The sequence below is a fragment of the Silurus aristotelis genome, assembly GCF_946808225.1.
Source record: "Silurus aristotelis genome assembly, chromosome: 15".
NCBI lineage: Eukaryota > Metazoa > Chordata > Actinopteri > Siluriformes > Siluridae > Silurus > Silurus aristotelis.
The window spans coordinates 21,284,893-21,303,743 of NC_139588.1; the positions used below are offsets into that span (position 1 = coordinate 21,284,893).

At 40.6% G+C, this 18,851-nt stretch overlaps 1 protein-coding gene across 1 annotated transcript in view; it reads right to left on the reverse strand.

Annotated features, from left to right (window-relative positions):
• Window positions 1–18,643, reverse strand: part of dcbld1 (discoidin, CUB and LCCL domain containing 1) — a 37,671-nt gene extending 19,028 nt beyond the window's left edge. The window contains exons 1-6 of the mRNA XM_083562486.1: window positions 18,336–18,643; window positions 11,976–12,194; window positions 7,582–7,737; window positions 5,247–5,298; window positions 4,867–4,939; window positions 824–957 (exon numbers count right to left, since the gene is read on the reverse strand). Coding sequence (XP_083418612.1) covers window positions 824–957; window positions 4,867–4,939; window positions 5,247–5,298; window positions 7,582–7,737; window positions 11,976–12,194; window positions 18,336–18,414 — 713 coding nt within the window. The 5' untranslated portion in view covers window positions 18,415–18,643. The remainder of the gene's footprint in view (window positions 1–823; window positions 958–4,866; window positions 4,940–5,246; window positions 5,299–7,581; window positions 7,738–11,975; window positions 12,195–18,335) is intronic.
• Between the last annotated feature and the right edge of the window lie 208 nt (window positions 18,644–18,851).

Genomic DNA, 18,851 nt, shown 5'->3' on the forward strand with positions numbered 1-18,851 from the left:
TTCACCCAGCTGGGGCGCCAGCGAGCACCCCTTATTTACCTGCTTTTCTTCTGACGTTTATTATCCAGTATATGTTTACATACTTCAATTCAGGCAATTTTGCAATGATTATTTAATGTCTAACCTTTTTTTATAGAAGGTTGCAAATCATTTGTATGGTGTGGGGGCAGAGAATTGTGGTGGGACAGCAGAACCATTGGGGGGTAACAACAGGAATCCCCTCTAGGGTGCCAGAAAGGCTAGAAACAACCCTGACTACCTGTATACCCCATACTGATCACCATTCTTTGAGATTCTCGGTAGGCTAGACCATATCTTGACTGTATTTTCAGGTTAAGTTGTGGTCACTGGAACGCATCCACGTTGAAGACTACTTGCTTTAAGAAATGTGGAATAAGAGAAGATAACAAAAAGCGTTGCTGCTCAGATGTCTTGCTCTAAAGGACAACGCTGTCCTAATCCACGTAATTATTGTGGGATTAAAAAAAGAAGCCGGATTGAGCATTTTCCCACTCTGCCATTCCCTTTAAGTAATACATTTGGAAGAAAACCAAGGTTGATGCCGATGGGGAGATTTCTGAAAGAGCTGGTGCTTAACGAACCCCTAGGGCAAATCAATAGGTGGTCATGTTTTTGCACCAAACAAGACACGTCAGATGAGGCAGAAGCCATCAGGATCTGTTCAGCAGTTTCCCAGCCAGCACTTCTGCCCTGTTTAGATTGCCAGCGCTCCGGAAAACAAGCTGCTTGCTCCAGATTCGCAAAATGAAAGGATGGTCTGCTGACAAAATCTGTTGCGCTGTGCTCCCCAAACAAAACTCACGTTTTGGACTGGATGCCGTTGGCTCGGACCGACTCGTAGTAGCGAAGTCCGCGATGCTCCTCTACTGCGATCGCTCCACCAAACTGGTCCGGGAAGATTCCGGCGTGGACCGCAGCTTTACACAGAACTGATGTCTGAAATAAACAACCATAAAGAATATGCATGAATCCACGTACATATAAAGTCCCTACCCAAACAAATCTCTTGCTCCGACAGCATACACTCAACACACACATCATAGATGTCCACATGAATGCATATGTGCATAGGCGTACACACTGTCATATACATACCAACATACAAACATATATACATATACACACACACACACACACCCCTACACATGTACAGTAAACACACACACACACACACACACACACACACACACACACACACACACACACACGCACATGTAAGCAAAACCAGACAGACAATGTAAACACACAGCCACACACACGTATGCATGTATATTTGCATAAACACATACATACACAGTCACACACACCTCACAAGTATGCAAAAACCATTGGCATATAAAATCACAGTCACACACACACACACCTATGCATGCATATACAGTATGCATAAACACACAGACACACAAACAAGCACATAGGTACACACTTAGGGTCAGTCACACATATGCACCTATATATTTACACTTGCAGAGGAAAGCACATTCACTCTCTCACACACACACACACACACACACACTATAAACGCACTATACACACACACACACACTAAACAACCACTATACACACACCCATCCTCACAGGTAAACCCAAACACACAGGCATGTCCACATAGCCAAATACACACCTACACTATGTACAAGCACTTGCATATAGAGTATATGCATATACAAACACACACACAGGTTATCATTAAACATTCTGCTGACTTTCATCACGTGCAACACCACCAATTTGGAGCTTTTAATCCGGCTTTAGGGGCCTGATTCTGAATCTGCAGCTCCACCTGTCTCTTTCAGTGTGTGCGCTTTGTGAGTTATACTGTCTCTCCTTCGCTCTACATCCCACTCTTTATTAGCATGATTTCGTAATAGAGCACACATAGTGTCTGATCAGCAGAAGCGGCTGCTCGAGATGTTCTTACATCATCATCCAGGGCACAACAACCAAATCCACAGCAGTTGAAACGCGGCTCATCTGTAATGCTCCCGAGTGAATCGTACTCTAATTCAACCCCTCAGGTGAGAACCTGTTCCTCATAGTATAGAAACTTCCTGCAAAACTTTCCGGTTGCTTTAAATACATTTTCACTTGAACTACGACACTCAAACCAACATGATGATAAACATGTGCTTCAGCCAGCTCCATAAACATATGCTTTTCATGGTTTGGAGTGAAAGATCTCCTGTTATAGAGCTTCGAACCGTATTGAACACCTTTGGGATGAATTGGAACGTAACTCCAGGCCTCCTCACCTCAGCTAAATCAATATCTGGCTCTGAGCACAAATCTCCACAAGCACACTCCAAAATCTAGCGGAACATCTTCCTGGAAAAGTGGAGGTTATTATAAGTGCAAATGAGGACTAGATATGGAATGGGATGTTCTAAAAGGAGCACATGCCATGCTCATGGTCAGGCGTCCACATAGTCCATATAGTGGACTTTATTGGAAAACACAGCAAAGGTCGATGTAACCCCAACATTCAATTTATCCTCTTTTGTAGAGTTGAACAATTCCAGATTTAAAAGTAGAAGATTGTAACTACATCAATAATTAATGTTAAGGTGAATTTCTGATGCACATGTTGATACAATCGTTCCTGCGGTCTGCCGAATCAAATCCCGTGCGAGTCACAAACGTTCGTATCAGTCCCTCGCCCAGAGCAGCTCATTAACACAGTGTGACCAGCAGGACTTTGATCCGTTGTGTTTATACAAAGACAAGCTCTTCCACTGCGCACCAGTTTCGTTTAGACAATGAATGAAGGCATTTAGACAAACTTAGCACTCTGGCTGGGATTAGACCGAGCACCCTGATCTAAAATGCTGACGGGTTCTGTTTGTGTTTGTTATGTATGCAGTAGCCACATTCAAGACTTGTGTGTGGAACTTAACGGCTGTGAGCTCCGCCTGTATATCATTTTCTTTTTAAACACAAAAGCCATTGTGAGATAATCAGCCTGCGAGTGTGAAAAGAGTCAACATCTGTACCTAGTAATTCTAATATTTACTAAAAGGTTACTAAATAAATCCAAGAACAAAAAAGTTAAAAAGCCAAGAAACAAGGCCAAGGCAGAAATTTTACCCTACTGTCCTCCAATAAAGTATAATATTCAAACCATTCTTATTCCCCATCTTGCTCGAAAGATACACCGTGTTCAAAAACGGTAAAAAAAAAATCACGCAAATCTGAGGGGATAAAGCAACTATTTGACTACAACCATCTTCCAGCCAGAAAAGTGTACAAAACATTTATCCATGTAAAATATTACTGAACTTTATAACAAACATAAAACTGAATCATGAAAATGTGCTAAATAAAACAAATATCAATATATTCATTATGTTAATAGATTCAATTATAGACATAATAAATGATATCATATCAGTTATAAACATAATATAGAGCTCTCCATGCAGCGCACAGTCTCACGTGTAAAAACAAACAGCACGTGGCATCAGTGATTCGCCTCTAGTGGCCACTCTCATAATTACAGCGACCGGTAGCTGGAAAAACTATCAGTATGGATATTTTGCAACTATCGGTGCCAATTAAATCGGGTCGACCACTAATTTATAGCATTTGCCAAACGCACTTTTCCAGAGCGACTTACAACTGAGCAGTTGATCATTAAGAGCTTTGCTCAAAGGCCCAATAGTGGTAGCTTAGTGGTGCTGGGATTTGTGACCTTCTGAGCCAAAATTCTAATTCCAAGCCATAAATCTCATCAAGAGCAAATAAAGCAAGAACACTGACCACATCGGACCACATCATTTTACATCAGAATGTAAAATGTATTGCTCGTATCACTAAATACTGTATTAGCTGGCTAAGTTTCATCCTGGCATCCAAATATATATAGATTCCAACTTGCCACTTCTGGATCAAGTTGAGTACATAATCAAGACCTCGTTTGAAGCTGTATCATCATGATGGCATCTTGGGGATGATCTCACGTGGGTAAAAATCTGTAGCTCTGTAATAACTTTTAATATCAACTGTCTACTACAATGGCCCAGGACCGCAGGTTGCATAAACAGTTTCGCCTCAACAATAATGAAACTGTGATGAATAAACATTTGGTGATGAGGATGGGTTTCACGTTTAAGTCTGGTTCCTCTCAAGGTTCTGCCTCATGCCATTTCAGGGAGTTTTTACCTTCCACTGTCACTACTGGTTTACTCAATTGGTATCAACTTACAAATAACAGGGAACAAACTTATACACTCTTTTATACAACTTTATAACCTCGGTCTCAGTAAAGCTGTTTTGAATAATGTCCATTGTTAAAAACTTAATTTCATGAAACAATGAAGTGACAAATCGTCCATTTATTCTTGCTTGGTGCTCATGGTTCAGCCTCTGAATTTCTGAGGTAACTTTGAGAACAATGATGGCTGGACAATTAATTTACCGCATGTGAACACACACACACACACACACACACACACACACACACACACACACACACACACACACACACACACACACACACACACACACACACACACACACACACACACACACACACACACACACACACACCTCCCTGCTCTTTCAGATACTTCGCACTGAGCTGTCACACACAATGAAACACAATGAGAGCAGCCCAGAGCTTTCCTTCCCCCAGCTTCTATTCTCTTAGCGAAAGCATCCCAGACCTCCTGCTCAGAGGAGCCTCTATCCTGCCGCTCATCTCCAACACCAACCTGTTTTGCCTGCTCATAAATACCCCCAGCCCCCCGATCTCAGTGATCCCAGTGGGGGGGATTATCCCTGGGGACATCCCGTCAGGCTGCTCACCTCCTCTCTGATGAAATGCAGAACAATACAAGCTGCACTCACGTGTCTGTAGCCCTGAGAAACGTCTCCGGCCACGTCACCCGCTGCTGCTCCACATCCGGCCGGGCAGAACTTCCTACAACAGGAGACAACAATAAAGTATATGTGTGCACTCCGGCTATTTATAGCACATATGTACACACACACACACACACACACACACACACACACACACACACACAAGGTGACAGGGAATCAACAAGAGCAATGGAGTTAATGTGGAGTATGAAAAACTGAGATAGATGGGGAAAGACAGAGGGGAGGAAAAAAAAAAAAGAGAGGGACATAGAAAGAGAATAGCCCAAAAGTCATTAAGGTTAGCGGTAATCCCGAAATCTTGGGATGTGAAATCTGGTTCACAGATGTACAGTAAAACCAGTTACCTGTATTGTATGAGGGAGAAATGGCTGCCTTTGTCTGCGCACGTCAGCAGCTCTGAGGAGGAAAAGCACAGGAGGGACACAAACACAATGAGGGACAATAAGGCAAGCGCTAAAATGTCTTTCCTCAGCAGAAAACTGGGGCTATCTCAACAAACAGCAGGAGGCACACACACACACACACACACACACACACACACACACACACACACACACACACACACACAGTCATCAACAGGATGAACAGCCTGCTTATTTTACCACATCTAGGTTAAACACACACACACACACAGATAGGTAAAGCATGGGAGTGGATCTGTCAGGTTAAGGTGAGAACAGTGTTATGTCAGGGCATGCTTGAGTGAAAGCACTGTGAGGACATGCCAAGGCTTATTCTGACTTAACCAGTGTAACCTGCTTTAAGATCCAATCAAATATGAAACAAAACAAACCAAAAAAAATTTCTACGTGCTGAATTCGGTTTAGCTTTATTTCCCACTGTGCATAAATGAACTAAAAGTAAAAAAAATTCACTTTCAAACAGTAGTGGGATGTCGGGGTCAACAAGGCCTCAGAATCACTGACTTACATTTTATATATTGTCCATAATTACCGTAATTTCCGGACTATGAAGCGCACCCATATTTAAGCCGCACCCACTGAATTTGACAAAGATTTTTTATTTTGAACATAAATAAGCCGCACCTGTCTATAAGCCGTCTACACTGAAACTAATGTACTTTACACAGGCTTTAATGAAAGAAGTGTCTGTAACACGGTGTAACGGGTGAAATATGTTGTGGCTCCGCCATGTTGTGGCAGCATTTTGGGAATAGCCTGCTGCCGCATTTTTCCGCTATTACTGCATGTGTGCAAGACCGAGGAATATGTCCTTATTATTTTTTGATGCTCATTTCTAAGTTTGTTTGCCTAACCCGTAACGCTGTTGCCAAGAAAAATAAAAAAAGCACGAGTTTTGGAAACCTGTCTGTGCTTATATGATTTCTGTTGCAACTGGAGTTAGCAAACTCTCCCTTCACCCAGACTCAACGCGTTACAACGGCTTGTATCTGAACAGTAGCCGAAAAGAAAGTCATTGTTCACCGTTTTCCTCCTTTCTTTCACAACAATTTTTCTCGGGAGTTTTTCTTTTGGCATCGTCGTGCTTTTAAAAAAATAAAAAAGTTTTTTTTCTCCCGATGCCGTGCAGCTCAGAACACAGGTGAGGTGTGTTTTTTCGTTTCCGTTCAGAAATTTAATTGGTCTAATGTTATGGGGTTCAGTTTTTTGGCTTGAAGTTTGTGAAACCCGGGAAAAACCCAGGAAAAATCCATAAATTAGCCGCTTCGTTGCTTAAGCCGCGGGGTTCAAAACGTGGGGGAAAAGTTGCGGCTTATAGTCCGAAAAATACGGTACATATATATTGTGATGATAATATATTTGTCCATAAAAATGCATCAAAACCATTCCCAATAGCCCATTCTCCTCGTTACGTAGCTTTTTCTCACAAAAGCGCTGCTTTTATAATTATAAATGTAAAAAAAATTTAATTAGTTACATTTGCATAAAGTACATGCTGCTTGAAGCTGTTGCTTTAACCAATCAGATTTTAAAGTTGGCGGCAAAAGGGCCATCTAGCAGGCATCCAATGACGTCGCAATTAAACGACGGTCGGAGGGCGCACTAGTCAGAGCTCGCAAACCGCATCTGTGGATAAACCGCAACTGTACAAACTCAAATATATTCGTATAGCTGTTTTATTTTTTATTTTTTTTAATTTCGCAACGACTGACAGGGGAGAAGAATTTGATTGATTTTTTTTATTTGATTTGATTGATACACTTACAGGGACAAAACATTTCAAAACAGTTGTTAATCTTTTATACTGTTCGAATTTGCACAAAAACGTAAAATTGCCTTCATTACGAACCCCCAGGAAAACTGCAGTGCGCAAAAAGAAAATGCACAAAAATGCGGGGGAAACCCATGGTCATTTTATGAGGTTATTATCGATACTTCTGCTGGGGATGATGTATGCGGGCAGTGCAGCTGTGGCTCCAGTGAAAGGAGACTCGTTTAATTGTATTTTGGTTTTCTCGGTTAAAAAAAGAAATAATTGCAGTTGGATTCACTTTTTGCAGCTGATTTGTTTCAGAATCGAATCACTTTCTCACTGCAAATGAACCACACTGGAGTCAGAAGCAAGCTTTGCTCACACTCTAGCCGCTGTGGTCGCGAATGTGATTGCTGTGTCTAAAGAACCTCAGCAAGGAGAAAAGGACTCAACACTGCATAGTGTGTGTGAAGTGTACGAGAGGGTAAAAGATGTGTGGCCCACCTGTGCGGTTGATGGTGGTGTAGGAAAGCTGGAATCCCCTGCCCGAGGAGTGTCGGCTGGTGCGGTAGCTGACCGTGAGCTCGTTGGCGTCTGTGTAAAGCGGCTGGCTGGCCGCCGTGGGGTGAGGCTTCGGTACACTGCAATACTGCCAATACACTAACACACAACAGATACAGGACCATCCTCAGTGTCCATCGCACTTCATGTCACTGTGGATAAATAAGTATTTTATTCCTGTCACCAGGTTTGTGAGACTGTGTAGGGACGGGCATCGTATACATTTTATCAATACCGATTATCGTTACTTATAGATACGGTTATCAATACTAGTACCGTAATTTGGTGCATTTTTTTACTGCTGTACTTTAGTATCGCAGTTTACAAATCCCTCTAAGCAAACAGAAAAAAAGGCACATTAAGCACATTTAGCACATTTTTAAATAAGAGAGATGGAGAATATTTCCTTAGCGTACCACAGCACAACATATTTGAACAGCATGTGCATAGAAGTACAACAGAATGTAATGGAGAACTCTGGCATCTGTAGCAATTAGGCAAAAGTATCTATTGCCTACTCGACTCTGAACCAGTTTGACTGCACTGTAGTGAATAAGCCTTTCACTCTAAATTTTACGACAGCCCTATGACACTTTACAATTTTTTTCCAGGGGCCATCGCACCACTATGGTGAACGAGCTGTATACAGAGATAAAACTACACAAGTATTATTTGTTCTGAAGCTTATCGGTAGTCCGGTATTGACCCAATTATGTACTGGGTTAAATAATAAAAAAAAAAAAACACAGTTCTTAGTGCCCATCCCTAACTTTTGTACTACTAACACTCCAACCCTTCCAAACCAGTGCAGACTGATGATGAGGTCAGCCATGGTTTAGAGAAGAGGACAGAAAGGGGTGTGGCTAGACATACATATAGCCCCGCCCCCACCCCCCAGTATGTGACATCATTATAATAATAAAAAAACCGCAAAATCTGGCTGAGCTTCCAAGTTGCCAATACTTTCCAACATACATAATGAGTTATTAGCTGTAATTTGGGTCATAGGAAACCTAAAAAGGAAAGCACATTGAAGTACGATATTAAAATCGTGTACAGAAAAGTTGCTCTAATGAACCCCCAATTGAAGACATACACAGCTTTGTCTGTTATCTGGGAAAGTGTTCTGCTGGATTGACAGTTGTACAGAATCTGGCACAATTTCTTTTTGTTGGTCCTAAAGCTAAAGCTCTCGAGATTGACCTGTGAGAAGAGCCGGTGTATCACTGACTCTCCTACATGGGCGCTTTATTTTGGTTGCGTCTCCATTTTCGGCTTCATAAAGCCCCGGCGTGGTGCACGCAGTCACCTGAAACCCTCTCTTCCTCCTTACCTTTCAGACCGGCCATGAAATAATGAGTCGTCTTTTGTCAGAAGCAGGAGGTTGACTGAAGAACGGGAGGGTGGGCGAGACAATAGAGCTATAAAGAGCCGGACGTTCTGTGATGAAGATCTGATGTATACAGTGACATGGCAGTGAGCTCTGACGAGTTTCATTGTTATTCCTCAATTCTGTCTGAGATCAAGAGCACAGGGGCTGAATCTAGTGTGCGTTTTTCGGAATTCTTTAGGTTTACTGACCACTGGACTTTTTGGTAAAAGGTCTAGATAATAATGTATCAATATTTAAAATGAAAAATTATACAAAAAAACATTTCTTTATAAACAATACATCAAATCTTTTGCAATTAATTATTTTATTTATATTTTAGATTATTTCTTCATGTAATACACTCTACATAAATGTCCATATCAAGAAAGCATTAATTATTTATAAATAATATGCAATTATTCAAAAGAATTCATATTTAGATTATTCAAATTATGTTTTTTGCAACTTCATTTGGAGTATATAAATATTACTACAATAAACCATAAAAAAGTTACTTTTTAGCAATTATTTTAGCTAATTATTAAGATCACTTATTCAGAGGTCTCCATACACCGGGTCTCGAAAAGTTGCTACCAGGTTGTGAGGATCATTTGGGGAAAATGATTTTTTCGATATGGCACTGTATTATCTATGGTGTGTGTTTATGACAATTCTCCCAACATATGCGCACACACACACACACACACACACACACACACACACACACACACACACACACACACACACACACACACACACACACACACACCATATTTATATATGGCAAAATTATTTTTTAATTTGTTATAATGCTTAAGAAATATAAAAATAAATTTGCTTACATAAATTCTATTTTAATTAATTTCTATAGCGCTTTGTGTTCTAGCTAGTACATACATTGCTCCAAATTATTTCACTTGATTTCCTGCCATATTTGTAAACTGTCTAGTTTATTTCATTACAAATCCCCTGTAAGTATCAGACACCCAGACAGTAAAATTCCCTCATTCTGGTTTCAAACAGATCATCCCACAAGAAACTATTGCTCATGTGAATCACTTCCTCGTGCACTCTTGTGAAACCATGGTCCAAATAACACACTCAAGGAATAACATGATCTCGGGATGATTACGTAGTTGTTCATACGAAATTTTCCAATATCCTCTGACACACAGGACTTAGAGAAATGTCACATCTCTCATGAATCTGTGCTATGTCTTTATTTTAACATTACCTTCTATTGATAGAGATATAGAGATTGAGATGTAGAGAACTGGAACACTTTTCTATCAGACGATGAGGCCTTGCATCATGGAACACACGATCGTCTAGGATTCTACATCCTGTAATCGCCATGTGACCATTTTTACTTGTCAGAGTATCAAAAAACACATACTGACACATGATTGAAATCAGATCACTAATTGGTCAGAGAAAAATCGGTATTTGGAGCTAACTCCGATTCCCTCAATCGTGACTAAAGTACCAGCTAAAGCAAATCAGCCCCATAGCATGATACTACCACCACCATGCTTCACCATGGATACGGTGTTGTTTAAATGACAAGCTGTCTGTTTTGTGTTTAGTCGTGTAATATCCATGGCATATGGTTGCCAAGGCTCCAAAATACACTCAGTCATCCATTCAAAAAGGTTTCCCACAATTGGACTTGGAACTGTGTACTGCTGCCATCTGATTTCACATTATTTTCACCAGGTGGAATCCCCATCTGATGCTTAAAATAGAAGCACAATGTCTTAGCATGTGCTGAACTCATTAACGTGACATCAGAACAATATTTACCTCAGGAAGTCTTTTAGGCTCGTGTACATATTTCTAAAGTACAAAAAAATACAAATAACACAATTTGTTCCTATGAGGAAGTGCTGGTGGAGTTACAGGGTATAGTGCTTCCTGAATAAGGACAAAATTCTTTCTGGATTTGGATGATTTATCTTGATGCCCTAGTTCAACATGAACAGCCTAAAGATCCATGAGGTTACTGTGGAGAGTTAAGCTCAAGAACCATGAAGATGGATTTGGACTGTAAATAATATAAACATTTACAGAATAGTTGTTTCTTGTTCTTTTGTTTGGGTAACCAGCAAAACAAGTTACACAGCTGATGATAGCTGATGGGCAGCATCATAGAACAGTAGCAACTGGTGTGGGTAAGGAAACCTGTCGCAGTTTGGATGCATTTGGTCATTTGGGGAATTGGGAAATGAATCTGCTAATTGGAAAGTGGAAATCTGAGAGATTTCTTTCAGCCCTGATTTAGTGATTTGGTGGTGGTGGGATGTAAACCTCCAACCTTTCCGATCATCATCTTCTACAGGTTAATCTGGTGATTTGAACAGGTTTAAGCACATGCCTATTGTTTCCAGACCAGATGTGTGTGTGTGTGTGTAATATATATATATATATATATATATATATATATATATATATAAAGCTCAAATACCACTGACTGACTCACTCATCATGAAATCTCAAAAACCACTGAACGGATTGCAATGAAATTTGGAACATACCTTCGAAAAATTCGCCCTGGATCGCGGCTAACTCGCGAAAAACGCGATTTCTCACGCATTGTAAATTCTTCGAAATAACATTATGGATCCTAATGAAACTTAGTACATTGTTTCTTATTAGATGTTAGATGCACGATAAAAATTATTTTTAAAGTAGTTTGCCCTGTATCGGTATTCTGATCTCTGATCATCCAGTCCTGCTCAGTGCTTACTGCTAATTGCCATATTGCTTAGCGTTCTGCCTTCTGTAGCGAAGCACGGGTACTTTGCGCTAGTATATTATATATTTTTATATATATATATATATATATTCCTATAAAAAGTTTCTCTGAAGGATTCTCAGATTTGTTAGAAAGCCTCACAGAATTTCAGAGCCACTTCATCACCACATCAGTGGTTAAATAAAAACATTTGACTTATCATCATCTTACCAAAAGTCGTCCCATGGCTCTCTTTGAAGACCTTCAAATAGTCTGTCTCGCAGTCCACGCCCTCGACAGAGACATCTTTAAACTTCAGAACAATCCTGAGGCTGTCGTGGACGCGGATCTTCCACTCGCACAGCGAGTTGTTGGGGTACTCGTTCGGGTAGTTCTTCGAGGACAGGAGACCACTCTGTGGACCCAGGTCTGACTGGCCGCAACCATCTTCTGAGGGGGAAAACAGCAAAATACTGTATGTATCCATTCACAGATGCGCCCAATACCCAGACATATGTCGAAATAAATGTTAAATTCTACAATCTGATTGGTTGGAGGGTAGTGATAAATTTTATAAGTTAGTAAAGTACCTCAGGCAGTAGTGGCCAATCGCATAAAACGATATGATTATAACCCAGCCTGAATCTACCAAACATTCCAAATGATTTATTATTTTATATTATGATGATTACATTTTTATGAACTGGTATACCTGGGGGCACTGGTACTCCTTGGTATCCAGGACGCCTCTGCAATCTGTACACTTTTTTTTTGTGTGTGTATGGATTACATCCCATATGTTTCAGTGTTACAGCATTCTAGATACTTCTGTAACAATTTAGTTTCTGCATCTTGTACCCTTCGGTACCCCCATGTAAATAGTAAAATATTAACATTTCAGCATTCCAAACACTTCAGCGATAAAGTTCGGCATTCGGTTCAAGTGGAACACTTCATTAGGAACAAGTAGTACCTCAGTGGTTAAGGCTCCAGATTACTGATCAGAGGGTCATGGGTTCAAGCCCCAGGATTGTCAAGTTGCCACTTTTGGGCTGAGCAAGGCCTTTAACAGATGTTGACCAATATGTTCCCCCCCAAGACCCCCACCCCGGGATACTTAGAAACCATTGCAGCCGATGGCAAATTTCTTCCCCCTTCGTGTCATAAAATCTAATTCCTAATTAATAAGAAATGATACAGAAAATTGCCTTAATTAAACATTTATTGAACACCACGTCTTTCCAATCAGTGTTCTCAAGCCGACTTAAGTTTCTTTTCGCAGCGTTTTCTCTGATCTCGTTGTCTCAGACGAGTCTGCCTAAAAATCGGCCTAATTTGCAGCACAATCAGCCGATTATCGGCCCGATTAATCGGTCGACCTCTAGCCCTTAACCCTCTCTGCTCCAGGGGCGCTTTATCATGGCTGACCCTGCGCTCTGCCCCCAGCTTTCTAACATAACTGGCATATGTGAAGAAAGAATTTCAATGTGCTGTAATGTACATGTGACAAATACGAAGCACCTTTACCTTTACATCAGCATTCAGTAATCTACAGTGACAGGGTTCTGCATTCCATACATTTCAGCATTCCATGCACTTCAGTAACAAATCGAGTTTGGCATTCTCTACACTTCAAAACCCTGTATGGTTCAGCATTCTGTACACTTCAGCAACAATTCGAGTTCAGCATTCCGTACAGCTCAGTATCCTGTACAGTTCAGCATTCCAAATGTTTAAGCTCAGAGTTGCTGATAATAAGGTCAAGGGTTGAAACCCCAGCATTGCCAAGCTTCCACTACTGGGCCCTTAAGCAAGGCCCTTGACCTTCTCCGCTCCAGTGGGTGCTGTAGCATGGCTGACACTGCACTATGACTCTGATGAATTTCCATACTGTACACTCAAGTAACGGTTGTTTTCAGCATTTCAAACACAACCTTTTCCCGCTAACAAAAAAGTACATTAATTTTAGTTGCGATTTTTAGATTAAACGGCTTTGTAAAATTTATCCGGATTAGCCTAGACGTAGCCGAAATCCTTAAATGTGGAGATTAGAGACGAGGTTCCCTATGAAAAGCCAATGCTAGTGACATGAGGAGCGAATAGTTGCATGACCCAGGACAGAGACGACTGAACACAACACGAGATCCTGGATAATTGAATAGACAAGCTGCATGTCGAAGCAGCATCCGAGGCAGAACTTCAAAAAGTGTGCATGTTGTGTGAGCGAGACAAGTCGCAACAAAAAGCATACACTCCAGACATACGTGTGAGTCTGAGCTCGGCGGTGAGGAGAGGAATGCGACTCCTCCAGAGTATTCGCAGGCTGCTCATGATGGTCAGCTGCTGGTAGCAGCAGGTCTTCGGGATCAGTGTAGGAGGTGGGACCGAGTGTGTTTCACGTGCACGTTCAGCACTGTTTCCCACGGTGGAAGATTCTGTGGCAGGGTTTCAGTCCAATTTTCAGGGAGGGTAATTCTCTGCCCTCAAAGTCATTCCTGAATAAGGACAAAATTCTTTCTGGATTTGGATGATTTATCTTGATGCCCTTGTTCAACATGAACAGCCTGAAGATACATGAGGTTACTGTGGAGGGTTAAGTTCAAGAACCATGAAGATGGATTTGGACTGTAAATTATATAAACAGTCCATATTAATTCATATATAACGGTTTATTTAAAGGGCTCAAGGCTACAGCTGCCTTGAACAGGTTTGCATTCTAGTCTTAATCAGAGAACAGATGATCACCTCAACAATGATGGAAACAGAACAAATGGATGAAGATGGGCTCCTTTGAGAGTCTGGTTCCTTCCATGGTTTCTTCCTCATACCATCTCAAGGAGTGTTTCCTTGCCACTGCGCCACTCATGACATATGACTTATGATTCAAATGTATATTCGTTAACAATTTATTTCCGCAAAGCTGCTTAGGGACAAGTTCCATTGTTAAAGACTCTTCAAAACCAATATCGATATAAAAAAAATCCCCGACATGCTCAGTACTGAGCGTCAATACATTGAACTCGGCTCTTCTATTTGTTAAATGCTCGTCAGATGCCATCCATCAACCCCTAGTACTGAATTTTACATTTATAACTAATGGTAAGCACCAAGCACCATCAGTGAGGACGTTCTCTGTTTCAAAGCAGCTTTACAGAGTGCTTATAAAAGAGCCTATACGTTTGTTCCTTATACAGTACCTCACAAAAGTGAGTACACCCCGCACATTTCAGCAGAAATTATAGTACATCTTATAGGACAATACTATAGAAAAGATACTTGCGCCATTGTCTCGAACATACGACAGCTCCATGATGTCATGTCATGGACTAGTGGAAGAGGATCCAAGCAACAACTTGTGAAGCTGTAGTGAATCCCATGGTGCTCACTTTGGATACAGTTTTGACATGTTCACTGGGGGTGTACTCATTGTTTTTGCCAGGCTGTATTGCGAGTTATTTTCAGAGGGCAGTAAATCTGTTCTGCTTTACGAGCTGCACATTGAGTAATATATATTCAAGTTTTATTTCTATAGTATTGTCCCTTGAGAAGATACTAATTTGGTTGCCGAAATGCAGCTTTTTGTGAGATACTGTAATTGGAAGTTGATCCCTTATGAGCGAGCCAGTGGTGTCTATGGCAGGGAAAAACTCCCTGAGAATTCATGAGGATGAAACCTTAAGAGAAACCAGCCTCAAAAGAGGAACCCCATCCTCATCACCAAATGTCTATTCATTACAGTTGTATCTTTGTTGAGGTGTGCTGTTCAGTGATAGATGCTTAGATACAGAGCAGTTCATGCAACCTGTGTTCCTGAACCACTGGAGACGAATTTTTATTACAGGCCAATTACATTCGCACAGTTCTTGAGTTGCTCAATAACTTCATGGACATTTAAGCTGTTGATATGGAACCATCCTGAGATGTACAGTGTTTCCAATTGAAGAGGACTCGATCCAGATGTTGGGCGACAGAATTAGGAAGAGGAGAAAAGGACAGGAAGGCTGAGCACTGGTGCCTCGAGTATGTTTAACTCGCATGTTTGAGAAGGAGTGTAGAGGGGTGACTAACGCTTTGTGTACAAACATTCGTCCGATTCATCTTCATTTCGCATCGCAACCTACACGTGCTGTGCATTGGTATTGTGTTGAGGCAAAGGTGCTTCAGTACATGACTTTTTATGCGCTAAATACACGAATGTGACCAAAACCTCCATCTACCAAAAGCCAAATTTCCACAATATTACTGTACTGATAGTGCATAAGGGAAAAAAACAAGCATTTATTTGGACAACCCTAAAGTCTGACATGACACTTCAAGATGTTCCTACACCATTCTCATGCTCTGGTGAAAAAGCTTTCCAAAACTAGCGCTCCTCAAAGCCCAAAACACAAAGCTGCTTTGAGGTTTATGTTAAGCAGGGCGTAAAACTACCGGCACATTACCTACGCTGCGTTACGTCAATCCTAGTGGACACACAGTGGCCTTTGTGGTGTGGAATAAAGCAAAGCCAGACGTGCACATGAGCCCGTCTCGGGGAGAGAGAGAGAAAGCCTGATGGAAAAGAGTAAACAGGAAAGACACACCTGGGGGCAGGTGAGCGAGCGTTGATGTCATTAACTAAAAAAATAAAAACAACCAGCGTGGTGTGGACCACAACAAATAATCCAGAACAGGAACGGAGGGAGACTGAGCACCTGAGATACAATGGTCACTGTCGGTCACTGATATCCTGCTTTTGATTTCAGGCTAAAACTGCAATACTGTTTCCAGGTCCACACCTGAATCCCGTCTGGAGGTCCATCAGAGAAAAAAACAAACATAAAACACAACTGCGGATCGAGAAAGAGCAAGAAAGTGCAAAATAGTGAAATCTGGATCGATTCATTCAGGAGATAAAGATTAGATAAGTTAAGCTTGTAAATCAGAAGGTATGGAAGTGCACAATGTATCGACCCACAGATGGGCACTATTGATGAGCTCTCTTCTATTAATCACTAATCAGAACGGAAAAATCGGCTAAATAGCTAAAGTGGGATGGATTTTTATTGACTCGAGCAGTAAATCATGAGCTTTTCGTGAAAAAACTACAGTTCAGTACACATGCGTTACCAACGACTGATAGATCTGCATAATGGGTACCGTAAATATCAATTAGGTTCTGTAGGAGCATAAAACAATACAAATCCACACAAGCAATATAACAGCCTTATTTCAATAAGTTCAATTGCGAAATACTGATACATGCACGCAAGCAAATAATCGATCAACTCAAAATCATAAAAACGTTCCTACGAAGCATGATCAGAAATCCACGCTCATTCAACTGTCTGATCTGCTTTGGTTAGGAGACCATCATCTCCAGGCACCTTCACAGCACTTCCTGTGTAACAGATAGGTGTGTTTTGTTGGATACTTGAAATCAAAACATGTTTATCAGTCAGACCGCATGGAGGAACAGTGAACGCACAAAAGCGTACACCTGATCCTATCAGGAACGCTCAAGAAATACACCATGGATCTCCACAAAATCTAATGAAACATCTTCCTAGAAGAGTGGAGGATATTATAACACACACACACACACACACACACACACACACACTCTCTCTCTCTCTCTATATATATATATATATATATATATATATATATATATATATATATATATATATATATATATATATATATATAGGGACTAAATATGGAACAGAAAGCAATGTATATGTATGTAGTGTGGTGAGTTTTCATGTCAGATGAAAGATATTCAGAAAAGGAAGGAGAAACAATGTGGCAGGTTCAAAAACATTAAGTCGAGTCACACCACAACCAGCGATGCAAAAATTTTGGCACACTGACTCATTAAAAGAAATCTGGAATAAACTTGAACCTGAAAGCTTTTTTTTTTTTTTTTTGTGCAAACCAAGTGCAATTATCTACATAGTAAATAATAAACTAATAGTAAAATACATGGCCAAAATTATGAAAAAAATAAAAATAATTATATATATTTTCTCCCCCCCCCCAATAGTCCAGGCTTTAGCATTTTCCCCCATATCTCCATCTCATCAGACCTTCACCTCTCACACACACTACACAAAGCAAACTTTTTCTTTCTGCCACATTTATTCAACCACTTCACCATTTCTTTTTCTCCAAAACAAACAAATTGTCATTTTTATGTCTATAAAAAATTTAGCTATAGAACTTAAATGAGAAAGAGCTCAACCCTAAATCCCCTCTAGTGCACTAAATAGGGAGCTTTCAACTTATAGAACCAACGAGTGTATCTACAGAGAAAAGGGCAGAGGTGGAGAGAACAGGGAGTCATTTGGGATGCCACTAATGAGAAGAGTTCTACAGACCAAACCTCTGACCTGAAACATTTTCATTATATAGATATTTACATTTTACAATTACATAAATCACTTACAAAGTTTTTTTTTTTTAGGATAATTAGAAGATAATCTACAGGTTAGTATGGAGAAATGTCCCGGTTTGTGCTGCACGCTTGGAAGCCCTGGGAGGTTGGTGGACATTGTTATTATGTTTCCACACAAATAGATGTTTTGTTTCAGCTTTCTGGAGTTCACTTACCGGCTCTGTCGGCGAGTGTAAGCTGGGAGATTGTTACACACAACAAAACCAGGTTAGAAAACGATCTGTTCGCGAACATTTCAGCTTCAGGCCACCGGGAGACGCGGAAAGAGTGCCAAGGCGCATTTGGAGGAACTTTACTGGAACATGTTCCTGGTGAAGAAATTAATAAGAAGGTAACAACCGACCTGTCTGTAGAGGACCTGGGAATTTCGGTTACTAGTCGGGATGTGTGTGTGTGTGTGTGTTCTCTCTCTCTCTCACACACACACACACTCTTGAATGAACTCTTCCGTGTTTTGCCCCCCCCCCGCCAGAGCGCAAGTTGCGCCACCAAAAGGCACGCGGTAGAATTGCGCATGCGCGTTAAACCTATAAGTACATTTCATCTGGTCAAATATTTATGTATATATGATATTTGAAGAAAATGTATATACACACACACACACACACACATTTTATATATATATATATATATATATATATATATATATATATATATATATATATATATAA